The 25,897-nt window shown below is 39.1% G+C and overlaps 2 protein-coding genes across 7 annotated transcripts in view; one reads left to right on the top strand and one right to left on the bottom strand.

Annotated features, from left to right (window-relative positions):
- Window positions 1-20,178, top strand: part of ZNF830 (zinc finger protein 830) — a 29,138-nt gene extending 8,960 nt beyond the window's left edge. Inside the window, exons 4-10 of the mRNA XM_074987983.1 lie at window positions 1,721-1,754; window positions 4,775-4,995; window positions 5,484-5,571; window positions 6,501-6,564; window positions 11,862-11,942; window positions 13,166-13,242; window positions 16,101-20,178. Coding sequence (XP_074844084.1) covers window positions 1,721-1,754; window positions 4,775-4,995; window positions 5,484-5,571; window positions 6,501-6,564; window positions 11,862-11,942; window positions 13,166-13,242; window positions 16,101-16,284 — 749 coding nt within the window. The 3' untranslated portion in view covers window positions 16,285-20,178. The remainder of the gene's footprint in view (window positions 1-1,720; window positions 1,755-4,774; window positions 4,996-5,483; window positions 5,572-6,500; window positions 6,565-11,861; window positions 11,943-13,165; window positions 13,243-16,100) is intronic.
- Window positions 10,496-25,897, bottom strand: part of LOC142009638 (poly(rC)-binding protein 3-like) — a 221,403-nt gene continuing 206,001 nt past the window's right edge. For 4 of the 6 annotated variants that reach the window (XM_074987975.1, XM_074987973.1, XM_074987976.1 and 1 more), the window contains exon 13: window positions 20,477-25,897. This exon is cut by the window's right edge and continues 1,300 nt beyond it. Coding sequence is in view for 2 of the 6 variants with exons in the window: in XM_074987978.1 (XP_074844079.1) it covers window positions 12,652-12,712 (61 nt within the window). In the remaining 4 variants the exon portion in view is untranslated. Of the gene's footprint in view, window positions 12,713-13,252; window positions 14,852-20,476 lie in introns of those variants that run through there. The other 2 variants (XM_074987978.1, XM_074987979.1) reach the window with 2 other exon arrangements.

The following is a 25,897-nucleotide window of genomic DNA, read 5'->3' as shown; positions in this document are numbered from 1 at the left end:
ACTTACTCCTCCCTTGCTCCACTGCTGTCAGGAACTTCCCATAGCCACAAATAGTTCTGTCCTGAACACTCTGCTCATTTTCTGATCTGATCACTCTGCAGCTGTGTGGGGAGTGGGGTCATTTTGCAGGGAGCTGCCCCTCTTCCCAGATGCAATTATTAGGTTGTTTCAATGTGTTTTAATTTTGATTGACATTTTACAGCAGCAAATAACATTCAGGGCCCAGCTCACCGATGGGTACATATGGATGTTGGGGTGGTTTTATAGTGTAATGATTTCAGTTGATAGCCTACTGAAAGACAAGTAAAATTTATTTTAAAATGAGTGTTCAAAGCAAATAAAAAATTGTATAATCATTACTGGAGCAGATCACATGACACAATTTGGATGCCAAATTCTACCTGCCGATGATAACAAACTGTTCTGTACAAGTCATTGACTGTGTCTACACTAGCCAAAAACTTCGAAATTGCCATTCAAATGCCATTTCGAAGTTTACTAATGAAGCACTGAAATACATATTCAGCGCCTCATTGGCATACGTCCGGCTGTGGCACTTCGAAATTGACGCGGCTCGCCGCCATGCGGCTCATCCAGACAGGGCTCCTTTTCGAAAGGACACTGCCTACTTCGAAGTCCCCTTATTCCCATGTTTCAATATTGCAGGCTGGAGATTCCAGCTTACAAAAAGATTGTGAAAGAAGTGGACTATACTTTGCCTGTGCTGCAGTAACTCAGTGGAAGGCAGAATCCCCCACCTTGCAAAACTAGCTTGGCACTGCCTGACAATTCCAGCAAACTCTGTGAACGCACAGAGTGCCATATCTAAATACAGACAGGTGTTTTCACTGCAAATATAAAGAATGAAGAAAGGCACAGTGGATGCTCTGAGAGCAGTCCTGCAGGGGAAGGGGAAATCCTGTCCCCCTTAGACTGGCTGGAACTAGGAGCCCCCAGGTAGGGTGTACCCAGCAGCGTGGGGAAGATTACACCTACCTCTGGAAAACTCCCCTGGCTTCAGGAAGTTCCCTGGCTGCTGCCTTGGGAATCCAGTGTAGGGCTGAGGGTGGCAATTCCATGACCCCGTCTTTTGAGTCAGGACCTCCGTGGTCACAACACCCCTGGAATTTCAGGTAATGTAAACAGCCAACCCCCTGAGAGTGACTATATTTAAAATCCTTCAATTGTGAAATTGACCAAAATGGATGATGAATGTAGTAAGGCCCTAATCAATGTGCAAGGTGTATATTTAAATATGGGTATTTTTATGTGAAAAAAATTGATAGCATAATATTGAGTTCTGATTGTTAGAGTATAGACCTTATCAGAGTGACGTTTGTGATAAAGTGATTATTTTATAAACTTCTGGTGAGTTTTACAATAAAGGTCCTTATAGTCATGCTGTCAAGTTATCGATGATGCATGCCTATGATAGCTGAACCTTACATTGAGAGTGATCAACCCTTTAAGGAACTTAAGCTTAAAGATCCTCATTTAGCTCCCCAGTTCCATCATGAAAAAGTACAGCTTCCACTACTTCATTTTACCCTGCACATAGCTGTTTATGGCACGGTGGGGAATGGATGGAATAATTGCAGCCGTTTAGAACTCGTGACACCAACAGCGTAAACTCAGCATAATTATAAATGTAATTATTTTGTTTTTCTCATTTTGTGTTTAACAGCAAAGCAGTCATAAGTGATTCTTGACTGTTTTGCAGGTTCAGATGACCAGCCACAGACTTCTGCCTCTGGGTAAGTAGATCCTTTAATATAGTTATGTGCACCCCTTTGCCAGCAATAGTCCTTTTTGTTTTATTCCCTCCATCCAACTTCTGTACCTACTGTAAGGCTGAGATATCATGAGCTCCTTCTTCATGTGCTACTTGACGTGAGCAGAGCCTAGGCATGTTAAGTTAACTGGAAGGCCTTAATGTAAACGAATGAGGTTTACCTGTTACTGTTAACTGGTAGAGGCCAGAACAGCCCTCAGCACAGCTGAAGCAGCCCTGTTAACCCTATCGGCAGGATTGGGGAGGCGGTCCCGCCACCCGCTCGCTCTGTTTAGTCTGTTAACTGGTTAAACTTAACATTTAACTGATTAATTAAACGGGATTTTATGTCCCTAGCACAGACCCATAGTTTAACAGCAATTTTTTCACTGTGCAAGCCAGATAAAAATCATAGGAGTGACTCAGAAGCAGTTAAAAAGGAGTATTATCTTACTGAAGTCATAGGGCTTACTTATAGGACTGTACTTTGTAATTCTTAGCCACATACTAACTCTTTTTCCAAGAGCTCAAAGCAAAAAATCTTTCTCTTCGTGTACATACCTTGTTGTTCTGATTTGTTTTTATAGAGAAAATTCTAGTTAAATTTTAGAATCCTTTCTGATGCGGTAAGGAGAGAGATATTTGGGGCTGAGGGAAGCTACATGACATCAGATGATATCCCTGCTGAAAATGTACTTGAAAAGCTTCCTGGTTTTGTTCACTGCTCCTGTGGTGATATCTAGGAATGCAGGCACAGTTAGGAGCTCGTCCATCCATGTTTCTCTTGTTTGCTGTCATGGTGCTTCGCATACAGTATGCTTTCTGCACCTAGAGTGCTGCAAATAGACCACTGCATGTTCAGCGTTAGTGGAAACTACAAAGGCTACGTCTACACTAGCCCCAAACTTCGAAATGGCCACGCAAATGGCCATTTCAAAGTTTACTAATGAAGCGCTGAATGGGAATAAGGGGACTTTGAAGTAGGCAGGGTCCTTTCGAAAAGGAGCCCCGTCGGGACGAGCCGCACGGCGGCGAGGCGTGTCAATTTCGAAGTGCCGCGGCCGCCCGCATGCTAATGAAGCGCTGAATATGCATTTCAGCGCTTCATTAGTAAACTTCGAAATGGCCATTTGCGTGGCCATTTTGAAGTTTGGGGCGAGTGTAGACATGGCCAAAGTGACCAAACTACAGTGTCAGTTAGCAAGATAAAAATGCCAGTGTTCATCAGAATTACATGGGGACGAAAACAGGCATAAAAACAGGTGAGGGTGGTATGTTTTAGTTGGTTGGTTGTTTTTTTTAAAGATGGCGGTGACTGAAATGAGAAATTGTGTTGTGATGGGTTTTGGTGCCTGTTCCTTTGTTGCAGTTTTCCATGTATAAAAAGTTTTGGATCAGATAAGTGTCCATTGGTCCTCATCAGGTGACAGTATTCCACAAATGCCTAGGAAATAATGGGGTTTACGCAGAAAACATTAGCGCTCAGGCTCGCTTTGACTTGGTTGTCAGTGTCACTTTTCTGACACATCTTCTAGCTCAAGAAGAGAGACTCATCTTGATTGAGAGAGCCTCTTGGGATATGTTTACACCAGGCGTGGGCAATAAGCAGCCCCAAGCAGGACATGGCTTGCCAGTGTTAATCCTTGGTGGACACTTCATTGAGTGTTGGCATCAGTTCATTGTTCCCATCCAATGGGAGCTGTGAGAAATGGTGGCCTGCCGATGCACTGCTTTCTGCTGCTCTCATTGGCTAGGAACAGGGAACCGTAGCCACTGGGAGCCTGCAGACATTCAGATAAATTAAGCATCTGGCAGCCTGTCAAGTGTGCTAACCCTGACAAACTGTGTCCAGCCTGTGGTCTTTTTATTGCCCACCTCTGGTCTACACTGTTTTAAAACCTGCAGCAGCAAATCTCCAAGCCTAGGGCTAACGAGTTAAGCTTGTCATGTACTGTAGATATTTAGGCTTAGGCTGAAGCTCACCCCCCCTTGTGGGCATCAGAGTCCGAGCTCGAATCTAGGTTACTGCTCTTTCTAGTGCAGTAGCGTGAGCCTCCTGAGTCAGTATGGAGAACTAGGTACTCAGAGTTGCTTGTAAGCATTTTAAAATGCAGTATAGATGTACCCTAGGTAATCTGTCAGAAGGAGAATGGTCTTTTCTTTTGCAGGGTAATATTGAGCAAATACTATGTTGGATTCTCACAGCAATTGTGTGTAGAACTACACAGTTATGGAACTTGTGCTGCTTAAAACTTGCAGTGACATCAAACACTGCTGTGGCTATTTTAAAAAGAGCCTGTTTCCTTTGTATGTTAACACAGTTTTCTTCATTGGATGCCTAAAGTTATGCTCCCAAAAATCCATATATAGGTGCCTAAATAGGAGATCTGAAATTTCAAAGCTGATGAGCTCTTACTGACTTTTGTGTTTGAGTCCTTAGTACCTCTGAAAATCAAGCTTTTTTTTATTTAGATGCCCAATTTATACATCTAGCTTTAAAAATATTGGTCTCACTTGTGATGTTGGCAAAAGTATGGAAAGTAAAGGACAGTTTATTATAATTCTGTGCTACCGAGACATAGGTGACTTAAAGCAGTTACGTTAATCATTAATTTATTTCTATAATATATTCACTTTTTCTCTATGAATATGAAACTACTATCTGAATTCATGTAGCTTTAGAAGAATATAATAGAACTGTTACTTTGGTGGGATATCTCTTTTTTTTAAACCCTTTTGTTTTGAAGATTCTAATATAGAATTACAAACACATTGATTGTAGTAGCACTGACCTGACCATATCTGGTGAACTTCTGAAGAAAACAACAAGTACATGGAGGTTTTTAGGTGGTGATAGTATTATGTTACACCAGCAGGCACACTGGTTGGTATATTTCATTATCTATAGGTGATGCTTAGAGTTCACAAAATAACTGGATTTCAAACACTGCTGTAAATGGTTTTGTTAATGTACAAATATTTATATCTTGCATTCTTTCCTAGGCTACCCAAAGATTTCTTTGATCAATCAGAGCATGCAGATACAAAAGCACTGTTGTCAAAGGGTCCAGGTCCCAGTTTACTGTTAGGAAGTTATGATGACGACGATGACAATGAGGATGATGAGGGAGAAGGAAAAGACAATGCTAGCAAACTAGCTGGTCGGCAAAAAACTGAAATTCCACCCCCAACTCAAGACAAAATAGCTAATGCTCTACCAGCAGGTATCTTTGGATTGTAAAATATAAAAATCAGTAAGATGAAATTGTTGGCTATTGTATTGTAAATTACACTGGTAGGTATTTTATAATTAAAGATTTGGAATAGTAGTAATGAGCATGTTCTGTTTTGGGCTTTTTTATTAATTTTCTTTTGCAAATTATTTAGGTGTATTTTTGGTCAGATGACTGCTTAAGTTACCCATGTGAAAAAATTTCTTCTCAATTTGTCTTTTTACAGTATTTTGTTTGCATCCCAGTAATTTTGTGTTGCATTTACCTTTTATTACACTGATGTTTGAAGAAATAAAATGTGTAATAATGTGTACACCATTCTGATTATTTTATCCCTCTGACTGGCGTATTGACTGACTAGTTTTGATTCTCGATTAAAGCAAATGGTACTAATTTAAATTCCTCTTTAGACAAAACTTTGAGTAGAAGCTTGAATAATAGTTCTTAGTACATAAGGTTGTGCATGTCTTTTCTTGTAGATTTCTTTGACAACAAACCAGCTGCTCCCATAGTCTCCCATTCAGGATCCATTCAGAAAGCAGAAGTTCAAGAAAAGGTGGTGGAAAGGTAAGTTAATAGATCAGATGTTAAAAGGGAATGCAGACATGTTTCACTCCTCCAAATAATATCCATAAGTGATGTGGTTAGGTCCTACGATAGTATCAGTAGGGTAGCTATGTGGACAGAGCTGGCAAACGGGATTTGTTGCAGGTATATACTCACCTCTGACTTCACACCACACAATAGAAATGCTAATCCAGGAACCTTTCCCTGAAACAGAGCCCATTGCCAATTCTGTCCGCACGTCTACCCTAGTGACACCATCAAAGGACTTAACCACATCTGCTGTACTGTCCAAAGGCTCATTCACATGCACATCTGCTTATGTGCCAGCAATGGCCTTCTGCAATGTACATTGGACAAACCAGATTGTCTTTACATGGACACAAATCAAACATTAAAAATGTAACATATCAGTGGCAATGCACTTTAACCTCCATGGGCACACAGTTTCTTACTTGCAAGTTCCATTCTCAGGCAAAAAAATTTCAAAACCAGACTGCAGTGAGACATTGCTGAGCTGGAATTTATGTGCAGATTTGACACTGAAGCAAGGTTTAAATGGGAACATGGGGTGGTTCTTGTCTTACAATAAGCAATTTTCCTTTCAGGTACTCTCACCTTCTCTTCACTGTTGGAGGTGACCACCTCAATTATAGTTTGTTTAGCACTGGTGTCATAGTCCAATTCCTGTACCCCTTTTCTTTTCTTTTCAGCATTTGAGGAAGTGAGTTGTATGGGACTTGTTAAATGTTGTTGACATTTAACATCCTGGTAGTGCTGGGTGTGGAGAAGAAATACATATATACTTTTTTTTTTTTTTTAACATTTCTAGTTCTTCCTCTAAAATATACTCTTGACATTTTTTCTGTGTAATTAAAGATTAGAACAATAAGTACTAGCTCAAAACAATTGTCATTGTTTTAACATTTCAGGAAAGAAAACACCGCAGAAGCTTTACCAGAGGGATTCTTTGATGATCCTGAGGTGGATGCAAGGGTAAGTGAGTCTTTTGGTTTTTGTCTTCAGCTTTAGTAATACTCAGAGTGATGTGTGGACCTCTCCAGGAAACTTGGTCTGACCCAAATAAGTCAGAATGACTAATTAAATGGTTTCACTTTTATGTATGTGGAAGTATTGGAAGCAAGAGTAAGACCAAGGACTGGGTAGACTCGATGAAAGGGGGAAAATAATAACAGAAAAGGTGAAAATGGTAGACGTCCTAAATGAATCTTTTTCAGCTTTCATCAGAAAGTTAATAGTTATTGGATGCTTAATATAGTGAATGGAGTGGAAAATGAGGTAGCATTAGAGGCTAAGATAGGGAAAGAACAAGTATTTAGACAGGTTAATATCTTTGAGTCATCAGGACCTGATGAAATGCATCCTGAAATACTCCAGGATGGATCTTACTAAGGAGCTAGCTGAGCCAGTTGTCTTCAAATCAGTTTGCAGACACCTGGAAGATAATTGAGTGGTAGCAGTCTGCATGGATTTGTCAAGAAAAAATCCTGCCAGATCAACGAAATAGCTTTTTCGACAGGGTAGCAAGCCTAGTGGATGGTGGAAACAGTAGATGTGGTATATATTGACTTTTAGTAAGGTTTTCTTGTATTGTTTCACGTGACCTTTTGATAAACTAGAGAACTACAACCTAGATGGAGGTCCTGTAAAATGGGAGCATAACTAGTTGGGTAACAGTTCAGAGAGGAGCTATCAGTTACTCTCAGTCAAGCCCAAAGTACATGTTGAGGGTGAGGAGTCCATCAGGGATCAGCTCTGCTCAGTATTTTCATCCATGTGTTAAATAAGGGTTTAGAGAGTACATTTACAAAGTTTGCAGATTATACCAAACTGGGACAGATTACAAGTGTTTCAGAGGATTAACATTCAGGAAGACCTGGATAAATAGTCTGACATAAATATGCTGAAGCTCAATTAGGACAAATACAAACTACTCCACTTAGGAAGGAAAAATCAGTTGCATATCTACAAAATGGGAAACGGCTGCCTGGGAAGGAGTACTGCAGAAAGGAATTGGTGAGGGGGGGGTCATCATAGTGAATCACAGGCTAAATATGAATGAATAGTATAACACTACTGCATAATACAAATCACAGACCCCATTTTTGGATTTACGAGCAGGGGTTTGTAAGTCAGACAGGAGGGAGTAATTTTTCCGTTCTACTCTGCTTGGCTTAGGCTTCAGCTGAAGTAGTGTGTCCTCTTCTGGGTGCCACATTTCAGGAAAGATGTGGATGATCTGGAGAAAGTCCAGAGAAGAGTAACAAGAAATCAAGACCTATGAGGGAAAATTGAAAAAATTGGGTTTGTTTACTCTGGAGAAGGGAGACTGAGAGGACATATGATAAAAATGTATTAAAGATTATTATAAAGAAAGAGAAAAATTGTTCTTGTTAAACTTTTGAGGCTGGGGCAAGAAGCAGTGATCTTAAATTGCAGCAGTGGAGGATTAGGTTGGACATTGGGGTAAGCTTCCTAAATGTCAGCATGATTAAGAATTGGGATAAACTGTCTAGGGAGCTTGTGGAATCTCCATCATTGGAGATTTTTGGAGCAAGTTAGACAAACTGTTGTCAGGGATGGTCTAGAGTCAATGTATATTAATTTAAGGACATGGAACGGAAGAGTGCTCACTGTACACATGGGTCTGAACACTCTTCTAGACTGAATTTTTCCTGGGAATTATTTGTAATACAGCTTCATAGTTTAAAGAAAGTTTTATTGTGGCCAAAGTGTCTGCTGGTAGGTAGGAGTAAAGATGTAAGTAGAGTGTATGCTGTCTGATATACAGTACTAGCCCACTAGAAGGAACCAGCAAGCTCTTTCTTTTTTGTGCCCCAGTAGAAATCATTTTTGACTGAGGGCGATGGGTCATGAGGGCTAGGTCTTCATTTGCCCCCACCTTTGAAGGGGGCATGTTAATCAGGGTGATGGGAGATTACTAATGAAGTGCTGGCGTGAATATGCAGCACTTGATTAGGCTAATTCTCCCCGTGACAACTTCAAAGCTTCAAACTTCGAAGTGCCGGTGCGTGTGCCCGCACTACTTCGACGTGCCTTTACTCCTCAGAATTTTCTTGGGAATTATTTATAATACAGCTTCATAGTTTAAAGAAAGTTTTATTGAGGCAGTGGAGGAGTAAAGGGACTTTGAAGCAGCGCGTGCATGCCTGTGGGGACACGCATGCCAGCACTTCAAAGTTTGAAGCTTTGAAGTTGCCAAGGGGGAGAATTAGCCTAATGAAGTGCTGCAGCACTTTATTAGTAATCTCCCATCACCCTGATTAACATGCCCCCTTTGAAGTTGGGGGCAAGTGTGGACAAGCCCGAGATGTTTGGGGCCAGAATCACCATAAAAAAGTGAAACTTTGTTCTGATACAGACTTGCAACTTTTATATACAAAGTGATGCCCTTATTTTGCATTCGCTCATGAAAACAGCTTAACTTTGTTTTTAGGAAGAGATGTGCAAGAGGATGTATTTTTATATATGTGTAAAATTGCAAAGTTGATAACACTGCATCTACACACACTGTAATATAGCTTTGCCAAATTGGCAAACCATGTGATGGTCTGCAAAATTTCTGTAAATTTATTTTTTTTTCATTGATCATGACTCTGTTGAACGTGGCTGACAATCATGAATGTTCTTAGTATGTTTATAATTTTACCAGATAGTCTAATTTAAACTTTTCTGTGTAAATAAAGCAAATACTTAGAGTTGCCACCTTCTAGCTCAGTGAGAGATGATTGGATGAGTATGTCATGATTACAACCTTATATGTACAGAAGAGCTATTAATATAACACAACAGTAATAAATACAGCTAGAAAACAGCCTCTTAAATTTTTCAAATTATGCCTCAATCTCACTCTGATATTTACCAGCCTGTACCCCTTTTCTTTACTCTGGGGAGGGAAGGGGGGCGGATGGAGGAAATGTTTGCAGCACAAGCCATGCCTCTGGGAGTGCTTGTATGTGGTATGCACAATAGATTTCTTCATGCACACAGAAATGGGATATTTTATTCTGAAAAATATAGTAGAGAGAAGTGATGAATTGTTCTACTGTAGAAGAGTAATTTCAAAACTTGCTGCTAGAACTGCAGGAAACATGCATGGGACCATAGATGTTAGCCCATGCTGCTAGGATTGAAAACTGGTTTTGCATACACACTTGTCTGCTTTTATCTGCAGTAGTCCTAGCATCAGTGATACTTTTCCTGTCACTCTACATGAGCCCTGTATTAGCTATGAGATGATCAAGAGCTTCATGTTGCCTATAGCAGAATAACATAGGTAGTACACTCTGTGTAAGGCTTAGAAATTTGATCCCTGCTTGGAGAACTGAGACACTTATTTTAGAATGAATTCTTTGTTGCCGGGGTAGATGAGGTACTAGGGCTGTACATAGTGGTGTCTAGAACTATGGTTTTAGTGATGTGTTGCAAGGTGGAAGCAGGGAGAGAGTCCAACAGGTAATGGGCACCGGGAGCCAGGATTGGGCTTCAGACGGATAGGTCTACCAATGCACAGATAATACTAATTAGTGATCTCTGTTCATGATAAATCTCAATTCATGAACATCTCGGCATTGCAAGGAACTATTGCTTTATTTGTCCGCTATTAGCAGCACAAACTCTGGCCAATCAACTACTTCCAGTGTAACTCCTGTGGAGAGGTGTACTACCACCACCAGCAAATTGGTGGTGCTGTATTTTCAGACACAGTTATAGTGATTCTAGGTGGGAATCATAGACCAGCTGTTCAGAGCTGCAGCTTGTTTTGGCAAGTTACTCTGGTTTTGCATGTTAAAAAAATGCAGCTCTTTGAAATCTGGTGTTTATATCAGGGTTCCCGAAGCATTTAAATGATTGTTCACATACATACTTTGAGGGAAAAAAATGAATTGTTTTGTTAGCATTCAAGTTTATTATAAGAAATACGAATAGTCAAGAATTACAAAAGGCAAAACTATAATACATAACAACAACACAGTACATGTAGCCATGATACTAATAACCACAAAACAGAAAGATTGATATATATGTCTCCCAGTATGTAGTTTGCTTTGAACTCTTAATAATGTGACTTATATTATACTATTGCATATTGTGTTATTAATCAAGAACAAAGCATCTAAATAACTGGCCCTTTTACATTACAAGGATTGCCATATTACCAAAAAACACGAATATCTCAAAGTAAAGAATGGTGAAAAGGAGAGGAGCCTCCATCAATTATTTTATTCAACTTGTTTACTTCGTCTAATTTCATTATTCATCCTAAAGTAGCATAAAGACGGTTGACCCAGGCATTATTAGTCGTCCAGCACGTGATTCCCATCATGATCTCTGGTGAGAGAGCTCTGTGAGTCTTGGCATTTCAGTTAGTCTTAGAGTGTTTATTTTGTTTGCCAAGATGGTGTGCTAAAAGTGCAAGACATGGCTGCGATCCCACCCATTCCTTGTGCCCCCAGCGCAGATCCCAAGCCTGTGCACTCCCTTGCGTAGGAAGAGCTAAACTGCAGGCTAATCTCCTGACAGACACCTACACATCTTTCCTCCCCAGTGCAGGCAGGTCTTGATTCTTCATGCCACTTCAGTTCCAGCATTTTATTTGCTGTCAGTATTCCCATCATTTCTAGAACGGGTAATTAACGTTCAGTACCATAGAAAAGATGGGATTACAGGTTTAAGATGGTATAGTGCGGACAGTTCTTATGCTATCCAGTACATTTAAGTATAGGGAAACATTCAAGATGGTAATCAAAATCGTGACTTTTATTTATTTATTTATTTATTTATTTATTTAAAAAAGGCAGGTATCTCAAAAAAAATTGCTAGGGTGGTGTTATGCTGGTGTAGTCTATTGGACTGATGATGAGTCACAAAGTATAATACCATGCAATGATAACTAGAAAATGAAAATAGTCAAAAATACAGGCTATTGTACTTTGAGACAGGTCAGATTGCTTTCAGCATCCCAAACATCCTGTGCCGCCATTCATGATCAGATGGTTTCCCTTAATATTGTAATCATTTTGTACAAACAGTCATTTTACAAATACATACAAAATTAGATTTTTTTCTCCAAAATTGCAAAAGGTGTCTGTTTATGTGCATTATTTAAGCCAAAACTTTTACTTGCCGCCAAAACTTTCCAAGTAAATAGCAGAATGTATTTTATTCTGTTCTGTCATCCTGTTGGTTTTAGAAGGCCAGCAGGAAGCATTAGGCAGTTGCTAAAGAAGCCTGGCTTTCCTATTTCCTAGGTGCGAAAGGTTGATGCTCCAAAGGATCAGATGGACAAAGAGTGGGATGAATTTCAGAAGGCAATGCGACAAGTCAACACGGTACGTGATGGAATCTACATTTATTGCTTCTAAATGCAATACCTAATGGGAAAAACAGCCATTTAATACCATTTCATGCAGTGTGGTAGAGTGAGTGACATAGTGTATTTGTTGACTTCCTGTCACAATGCAGTGTGCAGTTAACTACACTTTACAACTGAGTGAAAGGTCCCTGCATTTTACACTCAAGGAAAAATTAAGTGCAAAGAGCTTTTGATGACAAATATATCTAATTGAATTCCCTAGCTTGAATTTAAATGAGATAGCAAGCACACCTTGTCAGTTTCCATGTGCAGGCAATGAGCCATGTTCCTAGCTTCTGCTTCAGAAATGTTGCCTTTAGAAACATATTATTATAAAATCTGAAAATTACATCCCTCTTTCTAAATATCTTAACCCCTGCAAAAGATTGTTTGTTCTGTGGTGAATTTAAACTTGACAAAAACACCCGTAAAGTGTGGGACTGTTATAGAGGAATTTATATAGAACACATTGCAACACTGGGGCCAGTCAGGATCCTCATTTCTTTGTATTTAAGATTTCATGCAACCTTCTCTCAGAGTTGGTTTCACATCTCACTGGTGCACAACAATTTATCATTACTCATTAAAGCAGTATTTTAGATAAAGTGAACTTTTATACAAAAGCCAATAGTGGATACATTTTCTTAACATTAACAATTCTTCAACATAGGAAGGAATCTTCTCAGTTATGCGTGGACCATTGGTTGCATAGCCTCTCCCAGACATTCAGATTTGAGAAAGTATATGCTGAAAAAAATAACAGGTTAGAAATACATTGGAATCAAGTGGGTAGATTTAATACTTCTAACAGGATTATTATACATAATTGGTAAACACCAAATTTTGATATGTATGTTCTGTTGCATATTACGTTTTTTGTTGGATATATTGGGTTTTATATTATGTTTCAAAACAATAATTGAACTAAAAAATTCAGATGAAGAAGAAGCTAAACTGCTTAGAGATTTAGTTCAGCGTTTTGCTCTGAACTTTCACCTTAGTCACAAAGACGTTTCCTGTATGTGCCATTAACATATGTGTTGGAGGTGAGGTGTACATAAGATTGTGACTTTGTTACAATGTATTTTAATCACCTTCTTTTATTTTCCAGTAGTGCTGTTTTACTTAAAAATAAAATGAAATATAAAATAAAATAGAGACCGAATGGGGCTAAACTTATTCACAACTTTTCCGGTTTAGATTTCAGAAGCAATAGTGGCAGAAGAGGATGAGGAAGGACGATTAGATCGTCAGATTGGAGAAATTGATGAGCAGATGTAAGTAGATCAGTCTTTCTCAAACTTTGCTGTCTTCCCCCCCAAGAAAGGGTATGTATTTGAACAGATCTTGAATGCATTAAGTTTCATTTGTAACCTACCATATGCTTTGAAATATTCACTGATGAATATGTTTGAATTAAAAAAAAATAGTTTCTGGACAGTGATTTTTTTTTTTTTTTTTTTTTAAATACATAATTATATAGGTGTTTACTAAGACAGTCCTGGGAGCTCTGAAAACATTAGGTAGGGGTACAGAAGCCCAATAAACTACAAGAAGAGATAAAATTTTACTACATCCTTTGAATAAGGTTCATTTTTTCCTACTCTCCGTCTGTAGATTCTTTATCAAGTAGAACTCCTCTGGCTCTATATGATAAGCAAGGTCTTAAACAATGTTTTGTGGACTGAACAATAAATTAGAAACATAACTTTCATATGGAGATTCATGCCTTTATTCTTCACTTGCAGAGCTGAATATATACAACTAAATGGTGACTGACTGACCCCTTGCTTCTCATGACAGTTATTTTAAAGTGTTCACTGAAGAATATACGTTACCATGTGAACTTTTCCCAGCTGAAATGTTGCACTGGAACATTCCTACACACATTTGTCTGTTTCAGCAAGATCAATTAACGGATCCAAGTTTGACATGTTACGGTGTTGCAAATCAATCACTTCGTGTACCATGTATAATTAAAGACACAATGCAAGGCAAAGCTGTTGATTGAAAGCAAAGGAAAACACTAGTTTCCAGTCTGATGGTGTTTTTTTTAAATGAGTGAAAGACTGGCAGCCATGTTTAAGCAAAAAGATGTTCATACTGAAGCATTAGTTACCAATGTAGCAGATTTAGCAGCTTTTCATGTGCTAGTAATGATAAAGTTAAGTTGCCTTTGTATAAAGATGTTGTTGTTTTTTTTTTTCCAACAGTAATCTTGTAATTCTGGAGAGAGATTTGACAAAGAAACTGAGTGTTGAAACAGTCCCTGTTATCACTACTGTTTAAAAATTGCATGGTTTCATGGAATCATTCAGAAATTTGTAGGTGGCTGCGAAGCTTGTCACTACTTATAAGTTATTTTGTCTGCAGTAGAAGCCCATATGGTCAGACTTCTAGCTTCATGTTCCATTTAGAACAATGTATTTTAATGCAGGCAATGTTCTAATAGCCAGTGAAGCTTTTGGAAAGTATTGAACTTTGTACAGAAACTCTTGAAATGTTGTTAAATCCTCAGTGTTGGGCGTGGGGTGCCTCTTCTGCAGCACCTTAGATGATTAGTGTTCAATTCCAAAAAGCCTGTCTTTGAGTGTGTGTTCCAGTGGGTTTCAAAACTGGCAATACCACTGAGTGTTGAGAAGTGGTCATTGTGGTTCTTTCTTCGGTATCAATCCAAAATGGCCTGGTAAAGCTGGTGAAATGCAAATTGTAGAGTGTAAACTAAACTGCCCTTTCAAACTGATGGTATTCTAGACCAAATCAAGTATCACAAGGGCAGATATACCCTGAAAGTAACTCTCCAAAAATGACATGATGGTGCTTCACACTTGACTTCATGATTAGAATCCAGCTTAAGCTTTTTTTTCTCTGGATTGAATCTGTAGGCTAATAGGAGTGACAAGAAGTAAAAATAAAAATTATTTAAATCAAGTAAGCAGATAGAATTTGATATTTGCAAAGAGCAGATCCTATGCACTAATAAGAGTCATCATTTTTACATAATTGTTTTTCAGAGTAGAATTGCAGTATGAACAAATGCAAACCCTGATAGCCAAACACAAACATTCTTCAAGATGGTGCATACAGGAGTCAGGGCTACACCACCTTATGAGGTTCCGTTTAAATAAATGTACTACTTATGTGCAGCACAGCTGATAGCAATAAAAATCCATGTGATCCCCTTTCCACCTTAAGTGAAAATAGACAAAAATTAAAAAGACTGTCAGCAAGGAGGACAAATCAGAAAAAGGTAATCAGGGTGAGCAACTTCTAACTCCCTTAGACAAAGGGTCAATGGGCACAAAACAGACATCAAAACACTCCAGATCCACAAACCAGTTAGTCAACATTTTAATGGAATGGGGCATTCTGTCAATGACCTAAAGGTATGTGTGTTAGTGAAGAAGAATTATCGCACCGTTCAGGAAAGGGAAACAGCTGAGCTGGCTTTTATATTCAAATTCGGCACATTAACATATGGTTTAAATCATGATGGGAACTTCCTGAGTCACTATAGGGGCTCATCTGCATACTTGGCTCAGTCTAATTGTTGACCTTCCCCCCCACCCCTCCACTCTCTGATTTGCTCACCTTGATTATCTTTTTCTGATTTGTCCTCCTTGCTTACTGTTTTTGGTTCTCTGTGCCTTAAATATTGAGTCTGTTCTGGTCTGGCTATGGTCTGAAGAAGTGGGTCTGTCCCACGAAAGCTCACCTAATAAACTATTTTGCTAGTCTTTAAAGTGCTACTTGACTGCTTTTTGTTTTGATAGTGTATAGACTAGCACGGCTTCCTCTCTGTTACTATTAAAAAGACTGGTTTGAGCTTTTTCTTTCACCCTAGTATTTCACAAACTGATTTCACAGCTTTGATTTTTTTTTTTTAAATCAAATTGTCACTGGATTGTGATTTTGATCAAGATACTTTCTTTCTTCATTCTGTTACTACAGGACTTCAGCAAAATGTTAAATAATCATGAGAGCCAATTGTGAAAGGCTTATTTGAATTTTAATGTTTGTGTCCAAATGGTTTTTAGACAAAAGGAGATGAGCATTCCCCAGTATTATAGGAAAATATTTTAAAAAAAATTTTCTAGGCCAAAAATGTTAACTAAATGTTTTTACCTTTCTACAGTGAATGTTACCGCCGTGTTGAGCTGCTGCGTAACCGCCAGGATGTAATGAAAGATAAATTTAAGGAAGCCATGAGATTAAGAGCAACCCAGGAGAAGAAGGATGAGGATATTGGTAGTGAAGATGAAGGAGAATTGCAGGATTTGCTGTCTCAGGATTGGAGAGTGAAAGGAGCTTTGTTGTAGCATTTTAATGGCATGTTCAATATTCTGTTGATCTGTGGTGTTACTTTGTCAGAAGTAAGACATTTTGATTACAATATTTATTTCTAAGAAGGATCTTGCAGATACTAAGTTAACTGTAAAAAGGTGCTTGTCTCTCTTTTGGTCTAAGATGGAGTATTTTGTGTAAAGGTTGTACATTGTAAATGTTTTACTGGCTTGCATATAACTTTTGTATTAAAATTCTTACTATAATTTCCTACTAAAATTGTTTTAATGAGACAGTAATTTTATAGTCAAATAGACTTCCAGTAGTGTAACATGTATTAAGTCAGTGCTTTTGGACTGTCCTGTACTCTTGTTCAATACCAGCTGAGATGACGCCTACCGTGTCTTTTGCAGTAGGAAACTCTGCTTTATCTAGGATGTTTTAGAAGTTACTTGTCCAATGGAGGATCTGTTAGTTTCACTCTTTCACACGTAAATGGCTTAAGAATCCGGAAACAGTGAGCAACAGATTGTGGAGAAGTTGTAATACTCTGGTCTCTTGCTATGCTGCAGTGGACATGCATGTTGCAGAAGATTATGCTGGAGTCTATTGTTTAGTTAATGCCATTACAGACTGGAATGTGCCTGAAAAATCTTAAGCAGAGGGATGAATGGAGAACAGTCACTTAATTTTTTTTTTACAGTGAAATGAGTATAAAACTTAGAGCACTGGACTGGTAGGCCAGTTGGTGTTGGAAGAATAACACCAAAAGAAGCTTAGGCCATTTTAATTATAAATATTGGAAGCTTTGTGGGAAGCCTAGGAATTCTGTTTTCTTCCTCGTGTGCATATGGGGAAATAACATTTTAAAAGTTAAGGACCAGTGAACAGGACAAAATTGAGGTAACATAAAAAAGGGGGTTAGGATTTACTGTGATTCAGTAAGTACTGGGTAAATGAAAGCCAGATTCTGTGTTTTAAAAATCCTGTGCTCTTTTGAGCTTCACAAACCCTTAAAGCCCTTAAATTTACTGAGCTATCAGGAACTTCTGAAAATCTGAATGAGGTGTTCAGTTTGGTCCCAAAAAGTAGAATGGTGGAAAGACAGCGTTTTGTTTTGTTTTTTAACCTCAGGTTTTGTAAAAAGTTCATGTTTGGAAATACATTACAAAGTTGGTTTGGAGGGGAAGGAAAAAAGGTAAAATGAGAATAATCTTGCCACATATTTAATTCATGTTAGTTTGGGCACAGGTTATATCTACTAATCAGCACACTGTTTTATTAAGAGAGGAAAATGTTATTGCTCACTAAAGTAGATATCACTTTTGTTGTATCTATTAAAATGAACATTCTGTATGGGAACAGTTGCCAGATCCTTTACTTTACAAGTTCCCAGTATTCCAGCTGCATGTTTACTATAAACTTATGAAAAGTAAAATTTGTACAACCAAAGATCAGAGTATTCTGACCACGTATACTGGTCTGCATTCTTGAAATTTTTTGCTCAATTTTGTAGTTTCAAAAAACCAAGCATTGTGCAGCTAACATTTTCCCACTGCATACCCTTTCCCTCAGCTGCTTGTCTAGTTCACCAAGGAGTCCTGAACACAGAGCTCTTAATTCTGATATCAGAGAAGCAAGGTGGATGAGCTGATTTATGGTCACCGAGAGACAAACATTTGAGCTTGCACAGGGTTCCTCAGGTCTGAGAAACATGTCATGGCTAAATTCAAGGTGGGACTGGAGTGTTTATCATATGTAATTAGCTGTTAAATTTCAACAGTTCCTTGAGATGTGTGTTAACTACTTCATGCTAAATAATGTCTTGTATTTAGCTATGATATCCTACCTAAGATATCCTAAACTGCAGAGTTACGTCAGTGTAAGGCAACTTATATCAAACTAACTCCGTAAACATATGCTATGCTAAAGTGTAGCTCCCCCTCTTTTCAACAGTTTAATGATTTCACCTCCATAAAAGGCATACAGCTTAGGTTGATGTAGTTAGGATAATGCAGTGTAAGTGTAGATACTGCATTGCTTACATCAGCTGTTGTTGTCTTTGAGAAATTGTACCATGGTGCCCCTTGCCGATAGTTAAATCGGTGCAAAGGCTTACGTTAAGGTCATGCACCATCTACACAAGAAATGTAGTGTGGACATGCAAACATGGTTAATTACTATAGTGACTGTACGTTGACATAATTTATATTGAGTTAATTTTGAAGTATAGTCTTGCCCTCAATTTCTGAGGCCTGAAGAAGAACTGCATGTAAGTAAAAAGACTTGCATCTCTCGCTAACAGGAGTTAGTCCAATAAAAGATACAACCTTGTTTCTTAAATATCCTGGGACCAACATGGCTACAACAATGCTGCATATTGTAACACATTAATACTTAGCAGAAGGTTAAAGCTAGCATTCCAGTTTCTGGCTGTCTTATATTTAACCAGAAGCATTTGTATGTCCTATTTAGTTCCTTCAATTGTGTCTTGTATGTTTCCAAGGACTGATTTGGGATTTGATGAAGGGTCTTAATGTTCTGATCTGAGAAAGTGGAAGAGCCGTGATTGACGCTAAAGACAGACTGCATATGGCAACATGGATGTACACTTCAGTTTTATAAAAAGTTACTTTGCATCTTTGTTGACAAAATTTGGAGGGCTTTAGTTGTCATTTTGTGCACGCGCTTGTTTTTATGTATAAGACACAGGAAGGGGAATGAGCATTTAAAAAGTAGATCTGGCAGTTTCTCGCTCATGTTAATGATTATTTAATTGGGGGAAGCTAGAGTTAGAATACTACTGCATCCTTTTTAATTGTTCTTTTAGAATAGATCTACTTTCTCATCCTTGTTAATTGTCACAGCTGTAGTAGGTTTCCGTACTTAGATCAATGAGATTAACATAAGCAAATTGGCATTTTTTCAGGTATTAGGAATGCTTTGCGGTGTCCAGTGAGCCAAAGGTATGTTCTAAATACTCCCTCTTTAGTTTCTTAAAGTTGTATGAATTTTTAGATAATGAACCAATCAGTGGTATCATGCATATTGCTTACATATTATTGCTGTATTTGTCAGCACTGATTCTTATTGACATTTGTCCATTTTGGTATGAAAATTGTCCAGTACCTTTTCTTGCAAAAGCAGTCTCTTAGGAGTACCATTATTCATATAAATAATTGCCATATAAAACAAAATTCTCAAGGAAAATCATGGGACAAGAGAAGTTCTATAGTGCTCCAGAGCTTATTCACAACACTGCTAGAAAAAAGGTTTGCTGTGGTGATGCTAACAACGACATCACTAGCTCTGTCCTGTGTACCCTGAAATGCTTATGTGGTAGCGTGCTAACAAGGCAGAATCAAACCTACTTTTTAAGCTGATCCTATATGAGCAGTGTCCTTGAGGGCTGTTGGGAGAAGGCAGCTAACCAAGCTGTAGACAGGATTTGGTAATGAAAAGTGACCTGATGTATCCGGGAATAAAACAGGCACACTTTACATGAGTTTGCTTTGTCTGCTGCTTTAGGGAGGCACCATTTTATGATTATTTGCTGGTGCATTGTAAGGAGTATATTTCCAGGTCATGATTGTTGAAAGGGAAGAGGTGTCAGGGTTTTGAGTCTGATTGTTTCCAAACACAGCTTCCATTTTTAGAAGACAGATTTACATTTAGAACTCGAGAAGGCATTCCAGGGGCTAACCCTGTCAAACCAAAACCACAGACGTTTCAGTGAAAGTCAGAATTATTTCAGCTGTGTATGTGGAGAAACGTCTGAACTCCATTACATGGCAAAAATTTTCAGTCGGGAAAAGCATTGATATGAGTAAGTGTTAATATTTGTATTGCAGTAATGTCTCCAGGCCCAGTAAAGGATTGGGGCCTCATTGTTCTTGGCGCACTCTATGGCTGTGTCTAGACTAGCCCCTAACTTCGAAGGGGGCATGGTAATTAGGGTGTCGGGAGATTACTAATGAAGTGCCACAGTGCATATGCAGCACTTCATTAGGCTAAATCCTCCCCATGGCAACCTCAAAGTGCCGGCTTGTGTGTAGCTGCGTGTCAGCTCTGAGGAGTATAGGGACTTCGATGTAGTGCAGGGACTTCAAAGTACCTGCGGTTGACCCACGGTTACACGCAAGCTGGCACTTGGAAGTTGTCGTGGGGGTTGATTTTGACTAATGAAGTGCTGCCTATGTACCACAGCACTTCATTAGTAATCTCCCAATACCCTAATTACCATGCCCTCTTTCAAGTCTGGGGCTAGTCTAGACACAGCCTATGTATATTCAGGCATGCATGCATGCATACATACAAGAAAAAAATGGTCCTACTCCAAAGAGTTTACAATCTAAGAGAATATTGCATTAACAAAGGTCTCTTTCCTTGTTACATAGTCATGGGAAGCAGAAAAGGTAAAATAGAGTCCAACCTTTTGGATGTGGACAAAAGAGAACACAGCCTTAGCTCAGGCTGAGTCAGGGAGGTAGTTTGCCTGCACACATCACTGTATTTTGCCTGCATTTTCATCTTCTCAGGAACATTGAGGGTCAAGTTAAAACAGCAGCGTTAATGAGTCAGTTAATTTATTATTATTCTTTTTTTTTTCTCCAGCCATGCAAATGTTTTCTCCTCAGTTGATCACAATCTTTTTGGTACTAAGGGATATTTCAGCTGGAAATGCCATTTTAAACATACATGAGACTTAAATTTGACTAAATTTCCAAAACATTATGTCTAAATTATTTTAAATATTTTGTTTTTTTTTCCCCCAGTTTTCTTTTTGGCTGAAACTAGTTACTGAATGAGCAAATAGTTTTGGTCAGCCCAAAATTGTGTATTTCAGCAAATAAAGGGTTAGCTCTGCAACATGAAACTTTTATTTCACCACACTGAATTCTTGTATAAGGTCCTATACATTTTTCACAGTACCAAAACAAATACTGCTTGACATAACAGTTCTTGTTCAGAAATCTTGAACTTAAGAAAACAGTACCCCAACCTCTGTCTGGGTGGAGTACGTTATCAAGGTATTCAGGACAAGGTTGAAATACAGTCCTAGATCTGCATGGCGACACTTTCCCAACATCTGTGTGCATTTAATCTTTCATGAATCACTTTGATTCATTTTTCACTTTAATGAAAACTGACCTCATTCACATGAAAGAAGCATGGGCTTCAGTGGATGAGATTAGCAATGACTTGACAGACACCATTAAAAGTCATTTATCAGAAGAAAATCAGGGCGATTGTAGCAATTTATGTGCAAACAATGCACATTCTTACAGAAGGGCTTAAGCCTAACCTCAGTCTGTACATTGTCACTTATTTATCAAGGGCTTAAGTATAACCAGTACGCTGATGGGAGGAGAGTTCCCCAAGTTATTGACAAACCTATATGGGGTCTCAGAAGATTAGCGAATAATTACAACCACCATAGCTGAAGAAAGTTAAGAACTGTTACGTGGCTCTAGATGCTTTAGGTTTAAAAGGCAAAGTTATACTAGTCAGGATGTGGCTAAGGAAGGAATTTGTAGGTGACGGAGGGGTGTCAATTTTTTATAATTATATGAAATTATCTTGACCCTCAGTTGGGAGGGCAGGGCCTTGTGCAGAAGGGGCAGGCTAGACTGTGGGCTAGAATCCCTGAGCCCAGTACATCTTCTCAGGGACTTCAGAATAGTCCTACAGTTGTGAAAGCATAGCTGGGGATAGCGTCACTAAGGCAGCACCATGCTACCTTTTCGAGGCCCTGCGGCAGAAATGTGCAACGTGTGAGCCTATCCTTGCAAGCCTTACTGTCTAACCAAATCTAGCTGGCATACTGGCCAGAGCTCTAGGGAGTTCTTGGCTGGGGGCCTTCATCTGCTTTGACTATGAAATGGTTCGTATGACTTGCACAAACTGCAAAAACCAAAGTGTCACCCAAGCTATTACAAAGTGCAAAATGGACTCAAAAGCCTAACAGGCCAGAGTGCAGCCCACCAAATCACCCAAGGCTTGCTTTAACATATATTTACTATAAAGGAAATAGAGGCTACGTGACTCTGTGTGCACCACTTCAGCAGGTTCAAATGGAGACTGGAAAGGTTAAGGAGTGCAATCAGTAGGTTCGTTGGGGTAAGCCTCCGTAAGAAAGATGAGTTTCAGTACATATTTCTGATGGGCTGCACCTTTTTGGTTGCTGGCGTATTTCCCATGCAGCCGTTAGCTGGATAGAGTTTAAGTGTATCTTCCTCCAGACCTACGTGCAGAGTTACAGGGGAATGATATCAACAAAGGGCATTAGCAATCAGTAGCTGGCTGTGTTTGTTTTTCGCAGGGCTGGGTGAACTTAAGCCTGGCCTTAAATGAGAAATAGTGATTAGAGAAATAGATGAGAAATAGGATAGTGGGTTCCTTCCGTTCCATTAATATGGGCCAAATTCTGTTAGTTCCAGTCCTTTTGAGTAGTAACTTACTCCACCCGTAGCCCTAGTAACACCACAGGCCCTTACTTGCAGCGTAAAATACCACCCCATATAATTTGTGACAGAATTTGGTTCTCTGTAATCACATTTGTAAATGCTTTAAAAATCAGCTATTAGTGTCTAGTGACCTGTTCGATGTTGCTGATACTGCAGCGTATTGGGCTGCTGCCATCTGAGAACTGGGGCCCTGCATGATCTGTTAACCCTTTTATCCTTATTGAAAATAAGCTGTTCGGCGCTGTGATTATTTTTGAGAAGCCATTTCTAAACGAGAAAAATTGTCACCTTAGTTACCAGAGAACAAGTTTAGTGCAACACAAAAGTTGTATGCAAAAAGCTACCATATGGTTTTAAAGCAGGAAAAAAAATTTATTTATAAAAAGTCTTGGTTAATTTACCGCCAAGTCTATTGTTGAATACAGTGAGTTAGAACGCTAACAGCCCATGCTTTTATACAGCCTAGCGAAAGCATGAACAGCAACAAAAATTAACTCTCCCCACCAAATTTGCTCTATGTTATGAGCCACAACAGTGTTAAAGTGGAACAGTCATGAAAGCAACACAAGAGTTAGGAAGCACAGTTGCTTAAAGAGTAAAAGAAGTATTTATTTTGATGTCTCAGAATAATAAGAAAGTTAGAAATGGCAGAAATTCCTCTGTAGATTAGTCCATAGAAATCATTGTCTCATGGGGCTTTGGAAAAGTCCTGTCTGGTGGCTAATGTACTAGGGCATGATGAGATATATTACAGAGCCCCCAGGCCAGTAACTTCTGAAGACAGCCTAAAATGTAGGAACAAAAATGAGGAGAAAAAAAAAAAAAGAAAAAAAAATCTTCTCACTATTAAAAAAATTACACTTGAGCACAACCAGCATAGAACAGCATTTCAATGCAGGCAAGTTTTCTCACATGATTTTTTTTTACTTCAGTTATTAAAACAGTTACAATAGTCCAGAACAATTTTACAGCAGTTTTCTAGTGCTGTTAAATATCTGAGGTACCATGACATTTGTTCCAGTTTTTCCTTCATTATATACAAACACACACACACACACCCTGCCCCAGTTTGATAAGTGAAAACTGTAACGACAGGTCTACAAATGGGTACAGTGACAAAACTTAGCGCAAAGGTCCGCAGGTGAAGAAAAGCCTATAAAATACAGAAATGACAAAGAATACCGAAATAGTACTTAGCCCTATACAATAACAACATATTTTAAATACCATGGTTTAAAAAGTATTGCATTTGCATTCTGTGGTTTTTTTTTGTTTATATTAAAATGCACTGAATACAGTTCAATTTGTTAAAGCTTTGTGTCCAAAGGAGTGCAAAGTGGATGAACGTGGCAGGCTAATGGGATTCTGAATTTTGAAGTTGTGAGGAAAACAATATTGCATTACTCAGCCAGTGCTATGCAATGTAAATTAAAAATAAGGTGAATGGACAAACAGAAAATGCAATTTAAAAACTAGTTCCAACAGCTAGCAACCAGTTATTGTAGCGCCCAGCTACTTTCTGTTTGCTTGCAAATTATTTTTCCCCTCATAGTAAACTTGTGTGTAATTAGGCTGGCTGGCATCCAATCAATGTGACAATCTCCAAAGAACATTTGCTATGAAATAGCTTGTATGTGGGGTTAATGACTGTTTCCTAATGGTAACTTTCTCTGTGAAATGCATTGCCATATCACCAGGCTTTTAAACTGGCATGCATTTAGGAGTTGTACAGTAGCCTTCCTAAAAACAACCAATGCACGTTGGCTATGTGACTTTGCTCTCCTGAAGAAGTCAAAGGGTGTTGTATTGTTGACATAAGTGGGAGGATGAGCTGGGCCCTACATTAGGTAGGATATCAGCTAGGGTATATTTTCAGCAAGCCTGGTTGTGGAGTGTACCTTGGGCCTGCAAAACAATCTGAGGGCACGTATCTGAGTACACGCCCTTCTGATTTGTACCCCTGCTTAACTATTTAGAGGTGCATGTGTTTGGATTTGTACCTTCAGGTCGTATGCAGGACCAAAAATATGTGGGGGGGGGGGGGCAAGTGTGCATAACACGAGGAGCCTGCCCTCTTGACATGCCCTCCTTATGCTAGTCCTTTGGCACCTTAGAAACTAACAAATGGCATGAGTGTTTGTGGGTAAAACCCACTTACCCAGGAAAGTTCATGGCCTAATAAATTTGTTAGGCTCTAAAGTGCCACAGAACTGCTTGTTGTTTGTGAAGCTACAGACTAACGTGAGTACCTGTGAGACGCTTTACAATAGGTTACCCTTCTCTAGTGTATTAAATTAAGGTGAACTATTGTGCGCTGTAAATACGTTATAGAATAAGATTGGTTTAGATGGCTATGGAGGCTTGACTGATATTTGGCTATGGATGTAAGGAGGGTGCACATGTAAGCAGCACGCCTACCCTGTGTGGGTCACTGTCCTGTGCAGTGGCAGAGAGAGAGAGAGAGGGAGAATGAATTTCCTCTACAGCCTTAGCTCAGCGGCAGTTGCCTTTTAGCTCGAACTGTAGAGGCCCATGAAGTGAGCTCCAGAGGTTGCAGGTTCAAGTGCACCTGTGGGCAGTTATAAGTGTTGGGGAGGGGGGCGGGGCTCATCTGGTAGTTCAGCTGGGTCTCTGAAGCTTCTGGTGCCCTTCCTCAGCTCGGGGAAGTATGTAACCTACACACCTAGTTCACAGTCCCATGTAATGGCACTTAGCCCACTTACAGTGAGAAAGAACGAGAGTCACTGACAGCCAGCTGGTTTTAAGCTTAAAATGTAGCGGCTCATGCACTAAGCTCTAGAGGTCCCAAATCCGAGTCTGCCTGTGAGCCAGATTCATTAAAATTACCCCATGCTACCAATTAATATTTTCTTCCTTTAGGTTACAGCCGCACTGCAGTCCGAATTTGAAACTCCTATTTAAAAACATGTTACTTTGAAATAACACACCCACCCACAAAATGCATTTTGGAATAGCATTTCTGGGTCCGTAGCACTATTTCAAAATAGTGCCGTTGGAGCCACTTTGAGAGTTACCAATTTCAGAATAACGCACCCACTAGTTTGAAATAGCGTGTGCATAGTCTAGACGACAGCTCAGTTATTATTTCAAAATAACTGCTGTTGTTTCAGACTAACTAGGTAGTGTAGCCGAAGCCTTAGTGGTCTTCCTCTATCTTTCC

The sequence above is a fragment of the Carettochelys insculpta genome, chromosome 2, assembly GCF_033958435.1.
Source record: "Carettochelys insculpta isolate YL-2023 chromosome 2, ASM3395843v1, whole genome shotgun sequence".
Classification (NCBI taxonomy): Eukaryota; Metazoa; Chordata; order Testudines; family Carettochelyidae; genus Carettochelys; species Carettochelys insculpta.
The sequence above is the reverse complement of the archived record's forward strand: the minus strand, read 5'-3'. Positions and strand labels throughout refer to the sequence as shown.